The sequence below is a fragment of the Argiope bruennichi genome, chromosome 10 (assembly GCF_947563725.1).
Source record: "Argiope bruennichi chromosome 10, qqArgBrue1.1, whole genome shotgun sequence".
NCBI lineage: Eukaryota > Metazoa > Arthropoda > Arachnida > Araneae > Araneidae > Argiope > Argiope bruennichi.
In genome coordinates, this window is record NC_079160.1 from 113,666,523 (window position 1) to 113,688,781 (window position 22,259).

A 22,259-nucleotide genomic window follows, 5' to 3' on the forward strand; every position below is an offset into this window, starting at 1 on the left:
AGTTTAAATTTTCCAAATTTTAGGAAAGGCGAGCCTACATATATCGTCGATATATCTACATATCCTGTCTTCTTGAATATTTAAGCGTAGTAAATTTAACAACCACTTCGAAAAAAAATCTTTTTTTCACAAAAAATTACTATTTTTTTTTTCAATATTGTTGATATTTAATATGCTAACACTCTTTATCTATACTTATATAAAGCTCAATGTGTGTCTGTGTGTGTGTGTTGGCGCTCTACAGGCGACAACGCACAGCGTTCACGCTAATTGTTGACAACTATTTTCAACGGATGCAGACTTTATTTTAATTATTTTTAGGTTAGTTTTATGCTTTTGTAATTATAACGTATTTATGTTAGTCATATATTTTTTGTATATGCTTATAGTTTTCAGTACATCGTTTTTTAAGTAGTTTTTTAACCTGTTTTCGACTGATTATTTCAAGCGATTCTGTTTATTTTCTTAGTGTTTGATGCATTTAAAATTAAGCATTGTTAATTAATCGATCTGCTCATGATGATCTGAGAAAATTTTGTTGACAAATTCTTGGGATGTTACATAAATTAAGAAATATATTCTTTAGTGCCCATATGGTTTAAATACTCAGCGACTCTGTTTTCAGTAATCATATGATTAAAAAAATGCTTTGTTTCAGCAAAAAATACAATTATTTTAATTGCAGATTAATCATTTCCACTTTAATTTACAGCATAAATTCTATGGAAGCTAACCTAAAATTAGAGATATACATCTTACGTTATGACTGAAGGTCTTTATAATATTATGCGCGAATTATATGACTATGCAAATTTTAAATTTTAAAATATTTTAATGAAGAAGTTATTAAAGTAGGAATTACATAAAATATTTAATCATTAAAATTTTAACGAGCATTAAGATTGGCGAACCGGCTAGTAGCCAAAGGCGGCTAATATGAATATAAGAGTAAGGTAAGAAACAAGATACAAAGCTCAAAAACAGGAAAAAAATTTCACTTCACATAAACTAGGGGAGGGGTCTTCTTTTTGCCTTCTCATATCTAACACAATATAGAGTATCTTATAAGTACTGCCCAGGATAAATAACTGAGCAAGTTGGTCAGAAGTCAATAAGATGGAAGATAGCATGTTTTGTACTCAGTAGCATAGTAAGGAAGACCAGCTAAATAGATTAGGCAGAAGCTTAAGGCTACAGAAAAGTCGGTAGAAAAGATATTAATTTGTCCATGTCCAAAAAAATTTCATTAAAAATACAAATTCTATGAATTATAATACTTTGTCAAATATAATTGGTCAAATTCCAATCTGTTTCATTAGGTTGCTTGGTTACGACATGGATGTCACGTTGTCATGAGTCAGGATAAAAAAATATAGATAAATATATAGATGTTAACGAAGCTGCTAAAATGAGAGAGAAAAAAATCAGCCTAATATGAACCATTAATATATTGATTAAGTTTAAAATGTGTTTAAACGTAGAATTAAATAAGATAGTTTATTAAAAAAGGGATCCACATAAAATCCATTGTCTAAGGCCACAATATTTTCTAAAACAATTGCAAAGAACACCTAATCGGAATTTTGCACGTTATCCTTCGACTAATTGTGTCCAACATTTGACACAGATTTATACTTTTTTTTTTCAAAATTTTTCTACATTGTTAGACTTTTGAGGTATAGTATTTACACACAGACACAGAAATGTAGACAAAAAAATCAACCAGTTGACAGATATGATCCACAATTGATACACGTTTACATTTTTGATGAGAAGTTTCATTTATCCAGCAAGTTGTACTTTCGATTATTGCACTTTCATTAACACAGGTAGAGGAATTTTCTATAGTTTATATTAAAGTTAAGAGAACTCTGTAATTTGTTGCCAAGATCTTATACCATATTTCATCCGTCTAATCCATTATTCATCGAATTCAAAGCTTTTTAACCAGTTGCGCGCGAACCCTTTACCGTATACATGACAGACGACTTAAGGCTGCGCGAACTCAATTATGATTCTGATGAAAAACACAAAGAATAAGGGATTGAAATGAAAATAAAAATCTTATATAACTTTATTAACCCAAGTTCTTGTGAAAAATACATCGTATGGGTAGCAATGAGTATCTATACCTAGAAGATTAATTCTATGAGGCCGGCAAGTGTGAGAATCCCAGTATCTCAAAACCCGTGGTAATTTTTTGTGCACGAATATATATATATATATATATATATATATATATATATATATATATATATATATATATATATATATATATATATATATATATATATATATATATATATATATATATATATATATATCTTCCCTTCCATATGAGCTACGAATTACACTTCACTCATAGATTTCGGCAATGCGGCCAAGAACGCTCGAGTTTGGGCTTTATCGAACGGGGTGATTTGAGACTAGTCAGGACACATAGAGGTAAAGTTTTAAAATATTTTACAGAAAGTATTAACTTTCATAAATACAGAACTTGTGGGAAAAACATATTCATCTTGTGCATATATTATTAAAAATAATCGCAATAAGCATGAAGCAGCTCTAGACATGAAATTATATTTGTGTAAACTTGAACCCAGCTTCTTAAAACATGGTTAGTTTCATGAAAGAAACTCAAGGACTGCTTTTAAATTATCTTCCAATAGAACTCTTGATTATAACAGAGAATATTTGTTATCTTATGTTTTAGTTAATATGAAATTATTTCAATTCTATTTTTATTTATTAGGGCGTGAAATTAATATTATAACAGAAAATGGGAAAAAAAGGAAATTAAATCTTATAAATGCTATTAAAATAACTCTAGTATTTTGAAACTATCGAATGTTTAATTTGGATTCAAGGGGGTCTAAAATGTGGAGATTCATCAAATCTTGAGTTTTAAATTTTTAACTTTTACTATACTTCCTCTTTGTATATTCTGTATATGAGGAAATAAAAATTAATAGGTTCTAAATTTCATTTATATAATGCAACAAAACGACTAATTGAAAAAATAACAGCATTGGCTTTTGTCAAATACTTAAAAAAAAAAAAAAAAAAGACGAATAATAACATAGATTTTTTTTTGATGTAAGAGATTTTATCACTTATATTAAATTTATTTTCAGCTCACATTTATTTGCTATCGTTATTATCGTCAAATTATTCTGCTTTTTTCAAAAAAGATTACAGAACATGAATTAAATAAATGTTATTGATTTGTTCATAATAGAGCACCTTTCAACTATTATCTCTCTAAAATTCTTTTTCTTATTAATGTTATTGCTTGAAATGCGGTGCAATTAAAAAAATATTTAGATATTATATCAGATTCATTGTTATTATACCCCCCCCCCTCCTCCGTCTTCAGTACAAAGGGGCAAAACGAAAGAAAGATCATTGTACATAAAGCATATTCTTCGAATGATTAAAATTAGTTCTGCATAGTGTTTATTATAACATTCTAAACGAACATATTTGGTTTAAAAATACTCTCTATATATTGCATGTATATTCAGTTGAGACGTTTGCATGACTATAGTATTTCTAAATGCATCTTCTTCAGAGTCAAGTTTTCGTTATCTGCCATATTCCATAAGACTTTTCAGTAGAGATAGCATGATTTGTCACAATAAAGAATTTCCAATATTGCAATTGAAAGAAAAAAAAGATAATTTTGACAAAGGCATATGCATTTTATTATAATAATGCCTTTTAACAATACGTTAACCTCGAATTGCTCAACCATAGAAAGAAAAATATGAAATTACGAACAAAATTAGATTGTGAATTCTGCAAACCAGGACATTTTATTATCAGATTTCAAGTACAGAGTCTCACTGAGGGAAAGTTGCATGCCATTTAATTCATTGATATATCTGTAAATGGAATCTGATAGAACTATAATGTAATGGTCACATTAAAAATAAATTTGAAAATATTATGCGCGCATTTTTCAAGTTATCATAATGCTCTGAATAAATATCTGAATGGATTTTCATGCGCAGAATTCAATGCATGCAAAATTCGAATGCGATTTGGACAACATTAGAATTTTTCTTGCAGCAAAATAAAATAAATGAAAACAATATCTGTATGTGCATTTGCAGAATATTTATGTCTAATAAAAATTTATTCAATTTCTTAATAAAGATAATTAAATAATTTTAAATTTCAAATCCGCATATTTGTATAAAATAGTCAAATATTTCGTAATTTAATATTTAAAATTATTAAATTTATTTTTCCATAACGTCAAAGAAACGTTAACGGGATTATTAAAAGAGACTTTTTTAGGGGAGAAAAACCAATAATGTAAATTTTAAACCAAATACAGAGATTTCTAAATAATTTTCGTTACACAAAATAATAAATCTAATATAAATATATTTTTTCATTGCTTGTTCTTAAATAAATGATATATCTACACAACCATGCTTTAAAACAGATCTGAAACATAATAGTCTTGTTCAGCAACAAAAAAACACAATAATTATAATGCATCTACTACGTAAGCAATTCGGATTATTTTCTTTATAAAATTTATGAAAACCAATAAGCCAAAAATCTTCATTCAATTCATCTATCCAGTTTTTTTTTTTTTTTTTTTTAAATCTTAAAACATATGTTAGTAATAACCAATTTAGAATCAAAACTAAAAAGAATACATTTCTTTTCTGCAGTTTACAGAAAAGACAATTTAATCTTTATCAATGTAAAAATATTTATCAAATGTTTCCAAAATATTGTAGAATTATTTACTTACTTATTAACAAATTTCAAATGTTTTTTTTTTCTTCCTTTTGTTGTTTTCCTTGCAAAAGAAAAAAAAATGTATTTCTTTATTCTTCACAAAAATTAGTAATCATTCTTCTTTCTCACTTCTTGGAGTATAAACTCATGCAAAATATTCAACAATATTAAATAAATTCTAAATAATACAATTCATAGGATTCATGAAACAAATGAACTACATTGCCTTAAGTATTTTATTTACTAAATGATAAATTCAAAGGAACAAGTCGTTTGCAGATATATTAACTGATGTAGAATAAATAAATAAATAATGAATAATCAAATAATATGATTTCTTCATCAACATTGATTTTATCATAATTTGAAATATTGAAATCTTAATACTATAATTATTTTTCAATGAAATTACTATATAAAATTTTGTTGAACATTACAATTTATTTATTTTACTTTTTGGAATACTTCTACTCTTCATGAACAGGATTGGTATTCCGTAACTTCTCATTAAATATTTGCATTATATTGTTTTTACGCTGGCATCATTTCTGTAAATTGTGGAATGCATTCACTAGCGTTGCTCACAAAATGTAAACTCAAAGATGCAGACCGCAAAACTTAGAACTACCAAATCTTTGCAGTTACTTTTTGGGAATCAGGTGTTCACCAAGAAAAGTTCTTTCAAAATTTTAATTAGATTTTGTATTAAATAAAAATGAAGCGAAATTTTGATAAATTTCAATTTTCTTCAATCCCAACCGATCAAAAACTCTTTTTTAGATCACTTTATATGGTAATATGATAAGCTTATCAATGGTATTAATTTTAGTTTTGTGTTATTTTTTTTAATTTAATAAATATTCAAAATTAATCTTAAACACAATTGGAGGATTGTATTTTATTTTTGAAAAAAATCAAATTAATGTTGCTATTACATCTAATCCTTCACTGGCATGCTTATGTTAGTATTAAAGAAAAAAAATAAAAGGGGGGAGAAACAAGTTTTCTTTCAGCATTAGTTTCAAAACATTTTTTTTTTTTTTTTTTTTTTTTTTTTATGGCTCTTGTGCCAAAAAAACACAAAAACCAAACCAAACCAACCAAACCAACCAACCAACCAATCAAAACATAACTTCTCCTTTGCTTTCAGGAAAATGATGATGAAAATAATAATAAGATTGGTATTCTTTCTGCGAATTGCGTGGTTTAAAAGTAAATAGCAATGGTTGATGCGATTAAGCCGAAAAATTATCATTTTATAATGTTGTAGACGAAAAATTTAAAATAAAAATGATATTTGTTTAGCTAACAACAAATTGAATAAAACAGTTTTTAAAAACATACTTTAATCATGAAATAAAAAGCAGATTTTAAAAAAATTTTAATTATTTTTTTATTTTTTCGCTTTTAACATACAGTTTATTATTAACCCTTAACTGGGTAGGTAGAAATTTTTGGACTTAACTGGAGAGGTGCGGTCAACGAGACTGCATTTCATTTACATTAGATATTTTTCTTGATATATAGATATGTTTTAGAAATTTTTCAAAATATATTATCATTGAAAAAAGTAAATGCGTTGGAACATACATTTTCTTCTCAAATTACATTTTACAATAAATAATATTCTTGAAAAAACTTATTAATTTTTACTTTTTAAATCATATTTATTTTTACAGTATATGAAGGTATGTAGAAGACAATATAATGTAAAATTCAACAATTATACGAAAAATAAAAAAAATGGCAATCGGTAAAATTGGCTCTTTTTTATCGGCTTGTGTGACTTTTATAGCACGGTTTTCTTGGGCATTTTAAACATACAGGTTAAGAACTAGCATAAAAATCAACCTATAAATTCTGTATATATAACTCTTGGTATATTAATATATTTTATAAATTTTTCAAAATACATTATCGCTAGAAAAATTAATCATGTTTGAACATACATATCAGAATCAGTTGAATGCGAACTTTCATCGAAAAACTCTTCTGTACAATTATCCTTATTACTAAAAATCACTTTCTGCTTCATTTAAAAGTGTCTGGAGCACTGCTTCATAAAAGGATCAGTAAGTTGGATGATATATTGGGGCCCAAGTTTTAGCGCCATCTGCTCACTGGGACACTAACAGGGAGGTGTGGTCTTAGAGACCGCGCTCAAAGAAATAACTGAATTATTTAAAAAAGCATCCGCTGAAAGCGGTTGAAAAAGTGCACGTGTATTGAAGGTCTCAAAGCAGGAAGCTACAGGGTCAAACATTCAATTGAGCTAAAAATAGAATAGGGGTGACCGAAAATCCATCGCTAGCGGTCTCACAGATCGCACATCCCCAGTTAAGGGTTAAAACCAGTTTTGAAATCATTTTTTTCCCAATCAGTTTTTAATCCATACCACGTAGTGCCATTTTTATGGAATCAAAATGTTATTGTATTAATCAATTAACTGATAAATGAATTCAGGAAAGAATAAAATAGTGCATCGTAATCAAAAATACACAAATAAAAAAAAGAAAAAGAACTCTAGTCCACAGGAAGTGAAGAAAAATCAATGATATAAATTCATATTGTTTTCTAACGGATTCTAAAATCCCCGTGCTTCTGCGCATGCGTTAGGATGGGTTCAATTCTTCAAAATAGAGGTGAGAGGATAGATAAAAGGTGGAGATGTTTCCATTTAATAATAAAGTAAACTCGGATTACTCGCAGACTGAATCAAAATAAAATAACACGGTCAGAATCGGCACGATATTCGTATATACTCGAAAAAAAATTGAAAGAAAAAGTATCTAATTGGGCGGAAATCAAATTAAAGAATGGCGGATTCCGGAAATGCGCTCACCCTTCCGTGTCTCACCCTTTAATGAGATAGAATCGTCGAGAGCTAATCGTCTCAGAATACAGTATTTACAGAATCGTCTCAGGGCACAGTATTTACAAACATGCAGTAAGCCATGTTAAATAAAAGTATTTATAAAAAAAAGGAAAGAAAGAAAGAAGAAAAAAGGCAGAAAGAAAAAAACGAGGCTTTTAAATTGACAAGTCCTTTTTCCTGTGAATGGAGAAGATGGCACATTTAAAATACCTCTCTTTAATTGCAGGAAACGTTTTCCCTTTCAAAATGGCATCTTTATCTTACTTGAATTGTTAAGCTTTTAAGCTTCAAAGGGCTATTGAAATGCTTTCACAGAAACCTCAATGCCGTTGCACACCTGTGGCAGAAGTCCCTCTTTCACTCCCTCCTTTTGACACCTGGTAGAGGACAATTCAAATAGGGGGACATAGATAACTGTCAAAAGAAGACAACCCAATTATATTACCCCGAAACGAAAGATAACCCTACCCATCCCCTTTCCACATATTTATTTTTCTGCTAAAATGGAACAAGAAAATGCTTCTAGAACAGATATGCGGATAAGAAAACCTGAAATGGATGATTCAGTCAATTCCGTAATGGACTTCAGTCTGGCAGTAAGTTTTGAGAATTACTTGCGTCGGCACGAAAGATGTCAACAGAATCCTCGTCTTATCTGACAGATGAGTTCGATTGAATGAGCCTGATAACTTGATCTTCAACCCAGGAAGCTTTCTATCAGACATGTCGGAATCGAACCCTCAAATGGTATTCTGCTTATATATTAAAGTGTAATAAGCATTAAACATTTCGTGACTGAATGAAAAATTGATTTTTTTTAAAAAAAAAATTAGTTTATAATACTATTGCCTATTGAAGAGAATTTCACCAGAACAGTTTTTGTCAAAATACAAGAACACCGAGTAGTAGGTCATCTATAAGAATAACTGTTCGTTTGTATGTTCTTTTGTTCAAATCTAAATTTTTTTTCTTTACGATTTCCATTAAATTTGATGCATATATAAGGTAGGAGGAAAGTCATTGTTAACATAGCCGAAAAGTTTTATTGTTGAAAAGTTGAAAAAAAAAATTAGTTTATAATACTGTTGCCTATTAAAGAGGAATAACTTCATTAGAACAATTTTTGTCAAAGTACAAGAACAGGAAGTAGTAGATCACCTATAAGAATGACTGTCCGGTTGTGTGTTCTTTGTATAAATCTAGATTTCCTTCTTGACGATTTCGTTTAAATTTGATGTACATATTCTTTAGAATAGAAGGAAAGTCATTGTTAACTTAGTTCAAAAGTTTTTAAAAATGTATTTATCAAATTTAAACAAGTTTTCTATTTTTTTTTTTTTTCTTTCCTCTATATTGTTCAAAAATATTGTCTCACAAAATTTTTTTTACACAATCTTAAAACTCAAATAATTACCTTTATACCATTTTCATTTCTTTACAATTATTTTTAATCTTAAATAATTTTTCAATTTTATTTTATAAGCTATTGTTAATTATGTTTTTCATCATTATTATGAAATTCAAATTATTCCTCAAACCATTTAAATCATGATTTTGCTAATATCAAATTTAAGGTTTTTTTTTAATACTTTTTTTTTTTTTTTTTCAATTTAACTTTGAACTGAAATTTCACTTCCGATTTTATTTTTCAGTATATAATCCTTTTAATTTGTATACACAGTAAGTGTTTTGCAGACTCTATCAATTGATTTGTAATTTTCCGAAGTATAATTGGATTACTCGACAAATATTAGAGTGCAATTCAGAAATTTTGAATTAACATATTTACTTTTAGTAGTTTCACAATCAGAGGAATTAATAATTAGATAAATAAGATGATCGTCAGAGGAAGATTCTATACTTTTTTAGTTGAATTAAGAATAATTGTATTTCATTGAATGCAAATATAATAAAGTTTAGTCCCATTTTAAAACAATGCAAGGGATTTTAAGAACATCACTGAAAAAAAAATGTCGAAAATGATGTCCAATCAGACATATTCATTCCAAACTTCCACATCACATACAGGAAGTTTTAACGTCGAGATGTATTTTAGGTGTTTACCAGATCCCGAAGCTGAAACTCTTCAATTAAATTTCAATTTTTTCTTGATTAAGTTAAATTTCTTGCCCATGTGTTGCCGTTGCTGGAGTTGGAAAAGTTTTCATGCATCTATTTTTTAGAAATATAAATCATATTTTTATTTTAAAAAAACGCTTTTATACAAAATCTTATTTTTCACAAAATTTATTATCATGTGAGAACATGATATTGTTTAGGTTGGGGTGTTTTGAAGGTCGAAATCAAGTAAGCAATGAATTAAGCATAAATGGCAATTTCCATCATCATCTTTTAATCGCATGTATTTTTTTTTTTTTTTACCTGCCTTTACCAGTATTGCATTATTACTATATATGCTTCTTTGAAAACAGATGTGTTTTTAAAAAAATGACCTGCTTTTACTAGTATTGCTTTATTATCACATATGCTTCTTTGACAGCAGATGCGTTTTTAAAAGTTTGAAGTTGAAATATGACATCATAGTTGTTATTTCATCTCAAAATCGGTCGATCTCCTAAACTTTGTTTGCCAGCTAGAAAAATTGAAAATGAAAGTTTAAAAAAAAATTATCGCTATATATATAGAGAGAGAAAGAGGGGTGGGGTGGGGGTACAGAAAATTACCTACAGAAAATTCTCGTGATTGTTTCAAACCGGTTTAAACTGGTAAATGACTTAAATTAATTAAGACAAATAATGACTTAAAAAATAATAATGTTCTCACATGGCAACTTGAAATTTGCGATCGTTCTATAAATAGTTAATAGTTGCTAAAGGACGACAGAAAATCTGATTAAATATTGAAATGACAATCCTAAGCTAGTAAATGTAACGATTTAAAATAAGATACTACTTTAACTTAATAGGAATGGCAACACAAAATATAATTTTTTTTTCTATTCATGGAAACAGCTTTTAAATAATAAAAATAACTAATTACTTAATTAATTATCAACAAAATTCTTATTATTTTCTTTAAATTTAACAGTATTTGAAACCAAAATTTGATTCTAAAAAATTTTAAACTGATATTTGGATTTCTTTAGTTTTCAAATTATTTTTGCGTTTCATTTTTATTTGTAAAAATTATTATTTCAATTACAAATTCAAAATGTCCATTGCTCTTACATAACAGAAATTCGCAGTTTCACGGTTACACACAACTGTATGCCTTCATTATTTATTTTAGATTATGACGTATATCTTTCTTAAAATATATAATAGCATAAGGTACATCTTAAATTAACATTAAAGCGAACATTTTAATTTTTTGGCATTTTTTTTTTGTTTTTACAATTTTATACTTTTAGTTATAAATTTTTGAAGCATATATCTAAGAAAAAGGATTTAACAAAACTGATGTATTTTAGCATCAGACAAGTGGCAGCGATTTTCAAGAATGTTTTAATCTTTAACGAATAAATGCAGTTGTATTATGCAAGAATGTGTACATATCTTCCACCTGAAAAAGTGTTTATATTGATCATGTACATCAGAAGTGTAGATAAAGGTTTAAATTTTCAAAAATCAGGCAAACTTTATTTCATCGCGAATTATAATTTTTTTTAAAATACTGAATTCTTTTTAAATGAAACAAAGAAAAAAATAATTTAGAATGAATTCAATTTTTTAAAAATTTAAAATCACAATAACATGAAATAACATTTTAACATGAAATCGGAAACTTTTTAAAAGCATGAAATCGGAAATGATCGATTAACAAAAATATATATATTGTTTAAAACAGTGACGCTCGGATATAAATTTTAATATCCGAGCAAACAGTGACGCTCGGATATAAATTTCTTCCTGAGAAATTGCAATCGTGATTTTCCAACGTTAAGCCTCCTAACTATTGATTAATTCATCAAGTTTTCGTTTTACCACTCCCACAGGCACAACTTTGGCGCATCTTGGCGACATAAGTAAAAGGGGCGTTTTTTTTGCGGCAACCCTGTCCGAAGCCGGGAAATCAACCCAACAACAACAACCTCAAATGAGTGAAGGAACTCGTTCGGCCCGGTCGGGGAGATGAGAAAGCGAGTTGTTGTGTGATGTTGGAGATGCGGATCGGTCGATGATGTCCGCTTTCTTTCTGGGTTGGTGCCTCGGACCGCTGATGTTCTGGCTGGTGCAGGCCAACACCATACCCGGACCTCAGGACTGCGAACTTGCCCGCGCCAAGTGTGCGTATAGGGCCAGTTGTTACAAATCACTCCACAGTTACATGGTGGACTGTGCCGATGTTCTGGCAGGACGAACTACTAGATGCCCTTACGCTTGTCAAAGAGCCCTCATATCTTTGACAAGCACAGAGTTCGGGATGTCTCTCTCCAACTGCGATTGCGGGGACAATGAGTTCTGTAAAGTCAGCAAGGAACGCATAGAAGTGTGCCGGCCTGAGGTCAGCCACGCGACGGCGGATGACACTGTGGTTTCGTGTTCCGTTGCCAAATGGATCTGCGCTGCGGACACTCTCTGTTCGACAGCCCTGGACTATTACCACAGGTTGTGCAGGCCTATGTTCCACGGGCGTAAATGCACGCCCCGCTGCAACAACAGTCTTGCCATCCTGGATCGGCAGGAGAAGGCCACCAAGCTCAAAGACTGTTATTGTGATGGTACCGAAGACTTCCCCTGTCACAACATCAAGAGAAACACTCAAAAGCTGTGTTATGGAAATGATGACTGGAATGGTGATCATCATTTTCCAGTGACAACTCCAGAAACTCAGTCCAGTAGTAGTACCGGAACTCCTTATGGTCTCTTGTTCTACCTCATAGTATGTACTCTGCCTTTGCTGGCTTGTAGGACTAGTGACGGTGTGAGTCATCTACCTCTGTCCAAAACTAGTGAATCAACTGTCCATGCCAGAGATTTGATCGATGGCGATCAAGTAGTGACGATTTCTCACGCTACAAAACATTGGCCATGGTGGTGGACTTCAGAGAACGTAAACTGAAAAAAGTGGTAAGATTCTTTTATATTTTTACTTCTTCAATTTTAGATAATTAAATGTCAGAAAGTTACCAACTTAACAGAAAAAGAAATAGCCTTTCTTTAATTCATGTCGCATAATGTTAATTATGCCAAATATTATATTTTGTATATCATCTGAATCATTATTCGACTTAAAAAATATAATTTACAATTTCAAATAATTCTGTACTGATTATCAAATTGTTTTTGAAGATTTTGATCCATTTCACATATTTGATGGCAATATTGTTGACTTCGGATAGCCCTATGGTTAATGTAAAAATTAAAGCAAAAAATTTATCACAAACATCTCATGAAGAAATATCAACTATCAGTGCTTTACACTTCATATGTAAAAAATATTTTATGAACTCTTTTCTATAATCATTTAAAATGAATAGTGATATCATATGTTAATTTAAACTTTTTTTATTGCATCCCGATCATTTTTTTTCCAAGTTGGATATTTTTTTTACTCAAACAGTTATAATGCAAAATGCCGCCCGCCCATAATACTGTTTGTTACATACAACGAAAACCCTCCTTAATGAATAAATTTTTCGGGTTCAAATACAGCTGCTGTAACCACTGTTTATTCTCTGAATATTAAAAGCGGGTTTTAATCCACTTATTTTCTTTCAAATAGAATCTCGAGTTTAAATCGAATGCGAGAGCTCTTTTTTGGTTGCTTGGTTAAACCTCAATTCTTAGCGTTTCGTGAGCATGTTTCTGAACTTAAATTAAGGACACTTGTTGCCTGTAGACACACTTGTAGTAGAAGCTTTCGCAATTAATTATTTCTCCTGACAGTCAATTTAATATGTTCCCCCAAACGTAAGAACTTAGATGTTTAGGTCGTGTATCTTTCTAATCAATTTAATCCCTGTAAAAAGGAGGAACTAAACTCATTTTCACTTCTTATGTCATTCTATTCTGGTTATATCATATTGATTTGCTAGTCTTTACCTATCACATTATATTAAAGAAAATGTCAATTATTATTAATTGATACTTATAATTTTAACCAATTGAAAGTAATAGTAATATTCGGGAAATCATTCAATTTAGATATTTTTGTGTACTATTTACAAATTTGTACTTTTAATGTATAATTAATTCACTGTGCAAAATTGAACCAGTTTCAACCCGCTGCACTATTAGCAATTTGTAATGTAATAATTCATTTTGTAAATGTGGTGAATGGGACTTGTCATCATGGCCGAAAATGCTATATTTCAAAATGTGTTATTTTTGAATTCCCTTACTGTATTCAGTCTTGTTAGACGATGAATATCCAATTGCATCGATATATTCGGTTCTCTCTGTATATTCAGTTTGCACTTGTTCAGTGCTTATTTTGCACACACATTGTGAATAATTTTTGTAATAATTGCAAATAATTTGCGCGAATCGGCAAGCATTTTCCCCCCTTCTTGTCTTGTCTTACTAGCTTTTAATATTATTTGAATTTCCATAACACTCCATGTCAATCTTTTAGATTATGTAAATAATATTGAAGTTTATTATAAAAGATAGCCCCGCATACTCAGCTATATGTTTGAGCATCTAATTTTTTAAAACCATATTTCTAACGCAATTTAGTTATTTTCATTTCTTTGCAATAATGTTCTATGTTCTATTTTACTCTAGGATTACGAACACATTTCAATGTTTCCATTTTGTATATTTTATTGAATTTATATCAGTTTCCTACTTGTAAATGTGACGCAATAAAAGCCAAAAGTGGTTTTGGCGCCAAAAAACACATTTACCCGATTCCTGCGCCAAATCGCATTGGAAGAATATAAATTAAGTTTTTATATATATCTATGCTTAAAATAGGACTAGGCTTTTATATTTTAGGTTCTGAAATCTCTTTGTAATTTTCATCTAAAACAGCAGAAGTAAATTACTGTGAAACAATCATCATTTGGCCACATTTTGTGTGGTGGAAACTGCCTCATGAAAAGCAAAACAATTGAGGCTTATCCATATTGTCAAAATTAACTGCCGTATTTAATTTGAACTCATAAATTACTGATCTGCGGGTCAACTCAGTGTTAATCGCGCGCTACTTGGAACGAACCTAAATATAATATTGGGTGGAGTGTACAGTCCCATTCTGGAACCTCACGTTCAGGCACTTCAAACCTTTTTCCGGTGATTAGACTGATCCTAAGCAGTAATCCTTTTTCCTCCCTCGCCTATGGAGCCATAAAAAGGGAGGGGAAGATCTGAAATGAATGGAAGTAGACGGCAAGTGTTCCCCCCCCCTTCTAATCCCCTTCGTACCCAGAAAGTTGTCTTGTGGCCCTATGGGTGTGAGGGTCTTTCCCTACCAGAAGTGGATTCGAAAGTAGAGAAAGATGCGAGGGTTTGAATCCAGCGGGTGGTGAGCTCGGATGACGGTTGTCGAATTTACGACCCATCAACAAAAAAGGAAACGCTAATAGGTTTGAGTCAGTGTTCTTCCACAAATGCTTCATCTTCATTAAGGTCCATTTCCCCTGCAGTTACAGCAAACTGGTTCCTTATGAGTTGGATTTTTGCATCTGGAAGATGTTCAGGAAAGAATTTCTTCCTCGTGTATGGGATGGATTGCCTGATGGTTTGCTGTAATAAAAGTCATGCGTTGCATCTTGTAATTCACTGAAAGTGTTACACGTGCAGCAGCCGGTTTTAATCAATAATCCTTTCACATACAATGACGAGTCTGATTTTCAAAATATATTAGTAAAAATGATTAAATAAATCAGTTTTCAATAGTAAGGCACGGACAACACAATTCCATCAGATTTCTACATCTTCCATAAACATAATTTTTACTATTTTAATAATAATAAATAAATTTAAGCAAGAATGCCAAATTTCATGAAGTTAGAGCTTTACGCATTCGTCCAAACTAGTCCAATTTTAATCCTTTTTTATTTTGTAAACTTATTAATGGTTACTATTATTTATGCTTACTTACTTATAGTTACTTATTAATATTCTAAATTATGATTGGAGGTGCTAGTGACCATGCTGTCATACCACAGAACACACATGCAGTTGACTCGCACATCGAATTACTGAATTTTTAATTTTTAAGCTGCAGTTGAGTGAAAAGTATTGAGTAATTTAAAATACAAAAATCCTTTAAAAATATTCCGATATCTCAAATGCCTTTTTATTATTATAAGAATTAAAATCATTATAAATGTTCCAAATAGGGTGTATTATCTAATTAGAAAGTCAAATAAATTCGTAGGTCTTGGGATTAAGCATGCCGCATGTAGACAAATCCAAATAAATTCATTCAAAAAAGAAAAGAGAAATATTTGCGTTCGAACAGGCAGAGATTTTAAGTTTCGCAACATTATCTTTTACTTTTTTATGGAATTAACTAAAATTCTGTTCTGTGTCTTCAAAATAATTTGCATCTTTAGTTTATGAAATTTTTTGGGGGCCGTTTTTCATAATTTTCCAATAATTACACTTATAGATGACTTGATGTACAAACTTAGATCACTTGACGTGACTTGATGTACAAACTTAGATCACTTGACGTGACTTGATGTACAAACTTAGATGACTTGACGTGACTTGATGTACAAACTTAGATCACTTGACGTGACTTGATGTACAAACTTAGATCACTTGACGTGACTTGATGTACAAACTTAGATCACTTGACGTGACTTGATGTACAAACTTAGATGACTTGACGTGACTTGATGTACAAACTTAGATGACTTGATGAGACTTGATGTACGAACTTAGATGACTTGACGATACCCTCGAAGAATTTAATGAATCGCATGTAAAATAATTTAAATAAGAACTGAATAATTGCAACAAAATGCTATTAAGTATAAAAGTAGATAAATAAATTTTATTTATAATATTCTCGGATATTACCTTTAAATATATGGTTAAGATGTATAAGGTTAAAAAAATCTGAATATGAAGTCACATTTCAAACAGACAATGCTTAGTTCTCAACTGAACCAAGGTTTATAGATAGGAAGTAGTTGCTCTTCATTCGGTGATGGAATAGAGTCACGATGACTCTTATTTTCTTCCAATATTAATAAAACTGTCAGTTATAGATTTTTTCCTCATTAAAGAAATAAATGCCTGTCTTGGTGAAGATAAATCTCTTGTAATTGGGAACTAGCTCAATTTATTTTATCATATAAGAGACTTCATAGATTTACTAAGTCGGGAACAACCACTTAAAGGCTAATCAGAAACCCTTATGTTTACTAAATCTGATAGATTATCAGGCAGCTGCCACCGTTTTTCGACAGTATTGCGGTCTCTCCACCGCACAATTTATAAACTTGCAGTACTGGGCGACTTATTTTATCTAAATTCGTTTATAAACTGTGTGAACTTGCATCAAGATATCTCCCATATTCCACGCTCTGTTTACAAGTTTTTTTTCCATTTGCTGTCAATCGGCAAATGTTAAGGAAAGATATTTTTGAAAGTAATTGGTGTACAAACTTAATAAATGTTGCTGGTATCGGTTGAGTTGAGACGTGTTATCTTTGTTCCTGGGTGGTCATGATACATCCCAAAATTCATGTTGAAGTTTATGCGTGAATAAATTTAAGTTATTGGTACTTGGAATCTACTCCCAAATCGGAAATTTCATTTTAAATTTCATCAGAGGAAAATAAAAATGTTTCATTTATACTAATAATAAAGATGAATGTGTGTGTGTGTGTGTGTCGGCGCTTTACAAGTCAAACCGTTTGACCTATAGCTACCAATTTGGCACAATTGTACAATGAAGGACGAAAATGTGCACCTCGGAATGTTACCGTAAAATTCTTTAATCTAGATTTAATTAACTGCTTGACATATTAAATAAATTTACAGCAATATTTTCATTGGTGCGAATGAAATCGAAATCGTTTTCATTGTTTCATCAAATATTTGATCGTGTGATTTTCTTCCATAGTTGAAAACTAAAGAAGGGCTCTTGAACACCTATGTAGTTTACAAGGCAAATAAAAGAGTAAAGTTACGATACGATTAAATAGATTTAGAGATGAACCGAACATAGCGGTATGATATCATGGAATTGGTCTCCATTAAAAAGGTTCATATGTGTAATGAACATAACATACATAAAACTATTTAAATAATACAGCTTTAATATCTGACAATTTGGCGAAATCGTAAGTTTTTATCTAAACGATTTAACGAAATTAAATATAACTATGATCTCCAGCTAACCAGCTGGTCGCCAAAGGCTTCTAGATTTCAATAAAGAGGAAAAACACAGATGTAAAAATTCAGAATTCTTTTCTTTAAAATTTTTTAATTATTTTCAGTCTGTAATTAAAAACAATAAATTATTTTCGAAATATACATTTTTTTATAAGTAGTTTAATTTAAACTTTGATATTGTTTAAGATACGCTTTTACATTGATAGAAATATGGATCCAAAAGCCTTAGGGAGGGTTTTGCTGAGAGACCAAAGGATTTTATTTTCGAATCCTGATTCCATCAAAAACATAAAAATAATGTGCATGCACGCTAAAGATAGTCTAAGGTCAGAGGTTTCCCCGTTAATGTGATGGGGAAGTTTGTAGAAGCTTTTGCTAGGCCAAGACATAATCATCTGATCACTATTGAAAATAATATACATACTACGTTCCAAAATAATATGAGAATGTCCAAAATTGTATTTATGTTCATCAAACGGGATATTAATATAATCCCAATAAAGGCAGCATTCATATATTGCACGCCTGTGATTTTATGTGATATGTGGTATTCGGCTTGGAACGTATCAGAGGATTGCCCGATTATTTTTCGTCATCAAATGGCAATTGATCGTACTTAATGACTATAAAGTATATCAATATATTGAACTAAATGATGCCGAATATGAGGGACCCTGATATATTTGGAAGCAATGCATAAACTTGAACAAAATTAATTTTATTTTGTTAAGTTTTCTGCCTAGTAAATTTGAAAATTAATTTCTTTCTGATGTAATAAAAATTGCGAAAACGCCATTACTAGTGGTTCAGTCACATATTCAGTTGTTAAATTGATTATAAAAGAATATGCTTTCACGTTCATATTTTCTTATCTTTTGCTTACCCACAAGGCAAAATGGAGACCATGGTGATTTGATTGGTGATGGGTTTGAGTCTCAGTTCTATCCGAAGTGTAGACAGGATTGATGCATGTTAACATGTTCACTGCTTGGATTCGTATCTAACATTCGGACAGTCTATCTAATTAGATGACTCCTTTGCTATCTCTTAACACTAGTTGAGAAGGGGTGGGAGTCGTCTAATTTGATCGGTGCTTTAATACAATTAGATAGCGATAAACCACAGGAAACCACGTCAAATGCTATCATGTGTGGATATGACGTAGAAATTTAGGCCGGAAATTGCCAGCTCAGACGTTTCTCTCGACATCCGACCACGACTCGAAACGGTCATCTCAAAATTGTTCACAGGCATCTTGAAAATGACACTTTAACTTTGCTCAGTCTTTAATGCCTAAATTTCTTGCAGTTTGCTAAAAAACATTTTAAAATACTGTCAAAGTTTTTACTTATACTTAAATTATTGTAATAATAAATTTACAGCATAATAAATAAATTTACAGCAATATTTTCATTGGTGCGAATGAAATCGAAATATTTTCCATTGCTTCATCAAATATTTAATCGTGTGATTTTTCTCTCATTGTCAATGGCGAAGGAATAAAAATTTGTTTATTATCATGGCACATGAAGGATAAGAAAGCGAAGTTAAAGAACCTCTAAAGACAATGTGCATTTAGAAAATAGATTACCTGACAGTTACGTTTCAAATGATCATGATGTCATGGATTTGACTCTGTTAGGAAGGTTCATGCATGCAAAAAACAGAGTAGTTATCCTTTCTTTCTCTCTCTCACACGTACGCACTTTGATTTTGTAACAATTGGATGCTTTAAAATATTTTGTTAAGGTAATCATGATGATCAGCTTATGATTGAGTGAAATAATTGGGATTGAAAATAACCAATATTCCTGGCGAACCAACTGTCTCCAAAGGCGGCTAAAAACTGAGGGAGAAGGGGGGGGGGGGAAGGGGAGATATCTTGAAATAAAAAAAAAAGTAATGTTGTAGATAAATACCAATATACATTAATTTAAATATAATTATTTAAACATTTAATTCTTCTGTTTTTGTTATCAATGAAGTGCTTCATTTGCATGTTTTATTTTTATTTATCTGTTTAACCTGACATTATTTTAAAAAAAATAATTGCCACCAAAAGGGAAATTTAAGCGAGTTGAGTTTTAAGAAGTCTCTTTAAATCTTCCGAAATTCGGAACTTCATTTTGCCATATATCTGCGATTACATCTCTTGAGTGATAAAGAAATTAGAAGTCGACCTCATCATTTGACCCAGGTTCAGTATTTACGAGGATGTTCAGAAAAACGCTTTCATGCAGTAAGTAGTATAGCGATTGTAATAGGTGCACCAGACCAAAATATGTTTTCGTCGTAGTTCTCATTAATGGTTTAATAAATATAGATGGTATCTGGGGTATGGCTTTATTTTTTAGCCCTTCATATTTCAAAAAATTATATAAATGCTCTAATGTTTTATTACCAAGGTGCCCATACCATCAATTTCCTCCCTGTCGTTACGTCACTGAATTCGTGTAGCTTCAAATCTGAAGAACATTGATTCAACTAACCCAAACAACACATTACGGCAGAGGCGCGCTGAAAAATTATGTAAGGAACTGAATTTTAAAATTTCTGTCCTTTGATTTCGAGATTAAAATACGTTTCCGTGTACTGAAACATCTTTGATAGATAGGTATGATAAACATTAATCTTGTCTTTTTTTTTTATCCCATGTTCCTTAATTTATTGCGGGGCAAATTATTCCTATGACGGAATTCAGGTGAACATTTATTTCAGTGATTATATTACTACCATCCATGTCTTATCCATTTTCATGGTATGCTCTGGACAATATATATATAAATGAAACTTTTTCATATACTCACCAGTCCCTTCTTCCACATAAAATTGTAGACCTTGGGTAAGACCGCAAATACCTTGCATGGCACTGTTGAACAATAGATACGAAATATAGTTCTTAGGCTTGAATCAAGCATTTTTACTGCATCTCGCGAAAATATGTATCTTGGGCACCTTTTTGCCAGCTGACATGAAATTACAGTTGTAGTTACTAGATAACATATCGAATTTCATTGTTTTAAATCATTGTATTTACATGTATGCGAAAAGACCGATAGACTGACTGTTAACCGTTTGACGAATTTGGCTTAAAATCTGAGAAGTGTCTATATTTTAGATGTTAAACCTGTGTGCTAAATTTTATCTAACTGGCTCTTTGCGTTTTGTACTTATAGAATTCACTTGTACTCGTACAGCCAGACAGATTTCCTGTTAATAGATTTCATTTAAAATTTGGTAGAAATATGCAACTTTGATCGGAATTCCATATTCCAAATTTCAATCACCTAGCTCGAAGCGTTTTTGAATTATGTTCACAGACAGACACACATAATATCAAAAATGGGTTTTTCGGACACAGAGAGGTTTTAAATATGAAGATTTGTCGAAATCTCCGAATTTTTTGACGATTACAATACTTCTTATATGTGAAAGTAAGAATGAGACACGTAGATGTGGAACCAGTGTTGCCACGCTTCCCGGTACCAAAGAAATCGCACCCCACCCCACCCCACCCCCTCCTTTCAAACTAAAACTTGACACCAGAAAACAACTTTCTTTTGTTTCTTGCACTGCGAACAGCTGTCGAGAAACAACTAAGAGAAGTCAAGAAAAAAAAAATATATAATTAAGAGGGGGAACGAGAATAAGTTCAAAGAAAACAAAACAAAGAAAAAGAAGAAAAAAAAAAAAATGGAGGGAAAAAAAACCGGCAGATGAAGGGCGATGCCACAGTCAAAAGTAGATAAAAAGTTCTGCAGAAGTTAGATGCAGATGGGGAAAAAAAAAAAATTGTGGGGTGTAGATAATGGGGAGGTTCTGGTGTTGCCGCAAGAGGCCCTTCTCGGGGAGATCCTGGGTGGAGGGACTGTTTTTAAGGTAAAGTGAAAAACACACTGTGTCGGCAACTGGGACAGCCAGCAGGGGCATTTGTACCACACGCCAGGCTCGAGGCGAGTTTTAGTCTGTTTTTGGCATTTAATGAAGGTTGTTATTGATCTTAGAATAATGGTAATTATTGGTCAAGCAACAACAACCGGAGTAAATATTGTTGATCGCGCATTTAAACAACAAAATTGCTTATGCTGGAAGGCTTAAAATGCTCCTGGCATGCTTAAAGTAGTCATGTATGATTGCATAACTTCAGTTTTTAATAGTTAATATTTATCTAAACAAGAAGATTCAGACAGTTTTAAAGTTTAAATGTTTCTAATATGAACTTTTTACTTCCCACATTCTTTCACTAAAATGGCATCCACAAGGTCTTCAGTTTTAGTTCTTTCATATTGAATCTGGATACAAGTTTGTGATATGAAAATTGAGACGGTGCATAAATAAGCCCTTTTAATGTTGCTAACATTGTT

The 22,259-nt window shown here is 31.0% G+C and overlaps 1 protein-coding gene across 1 annotated transcript in view; it reads left to right on the forward strand.

Annotated features, from left to right (window-relative positions):
* Positions 1–11,668: 11,668 nt before the first annotated feature.
* LOC129989149 (growth arrest-specific protein 1-like) overlaps positions 11,669–22,259 on the forward strand; it is a 57,459-nt gene continuing 46,868 nt past the window's right edge. Inside the window, exon 1 of the mRNA XM_056097495.1 lies at positions 11,669–12,663. Coding sequence (XP_055953470.1) covers positions 11,771–12,655 — 885 coding nt within the window. The 5' untranslated portion in view covers positions 11,669–11,770 and the 3' untranslated portion in view covers positions 12,656–12,663. The remainder of the gene's footprint in view (positions 12,664–22,259) is intronic.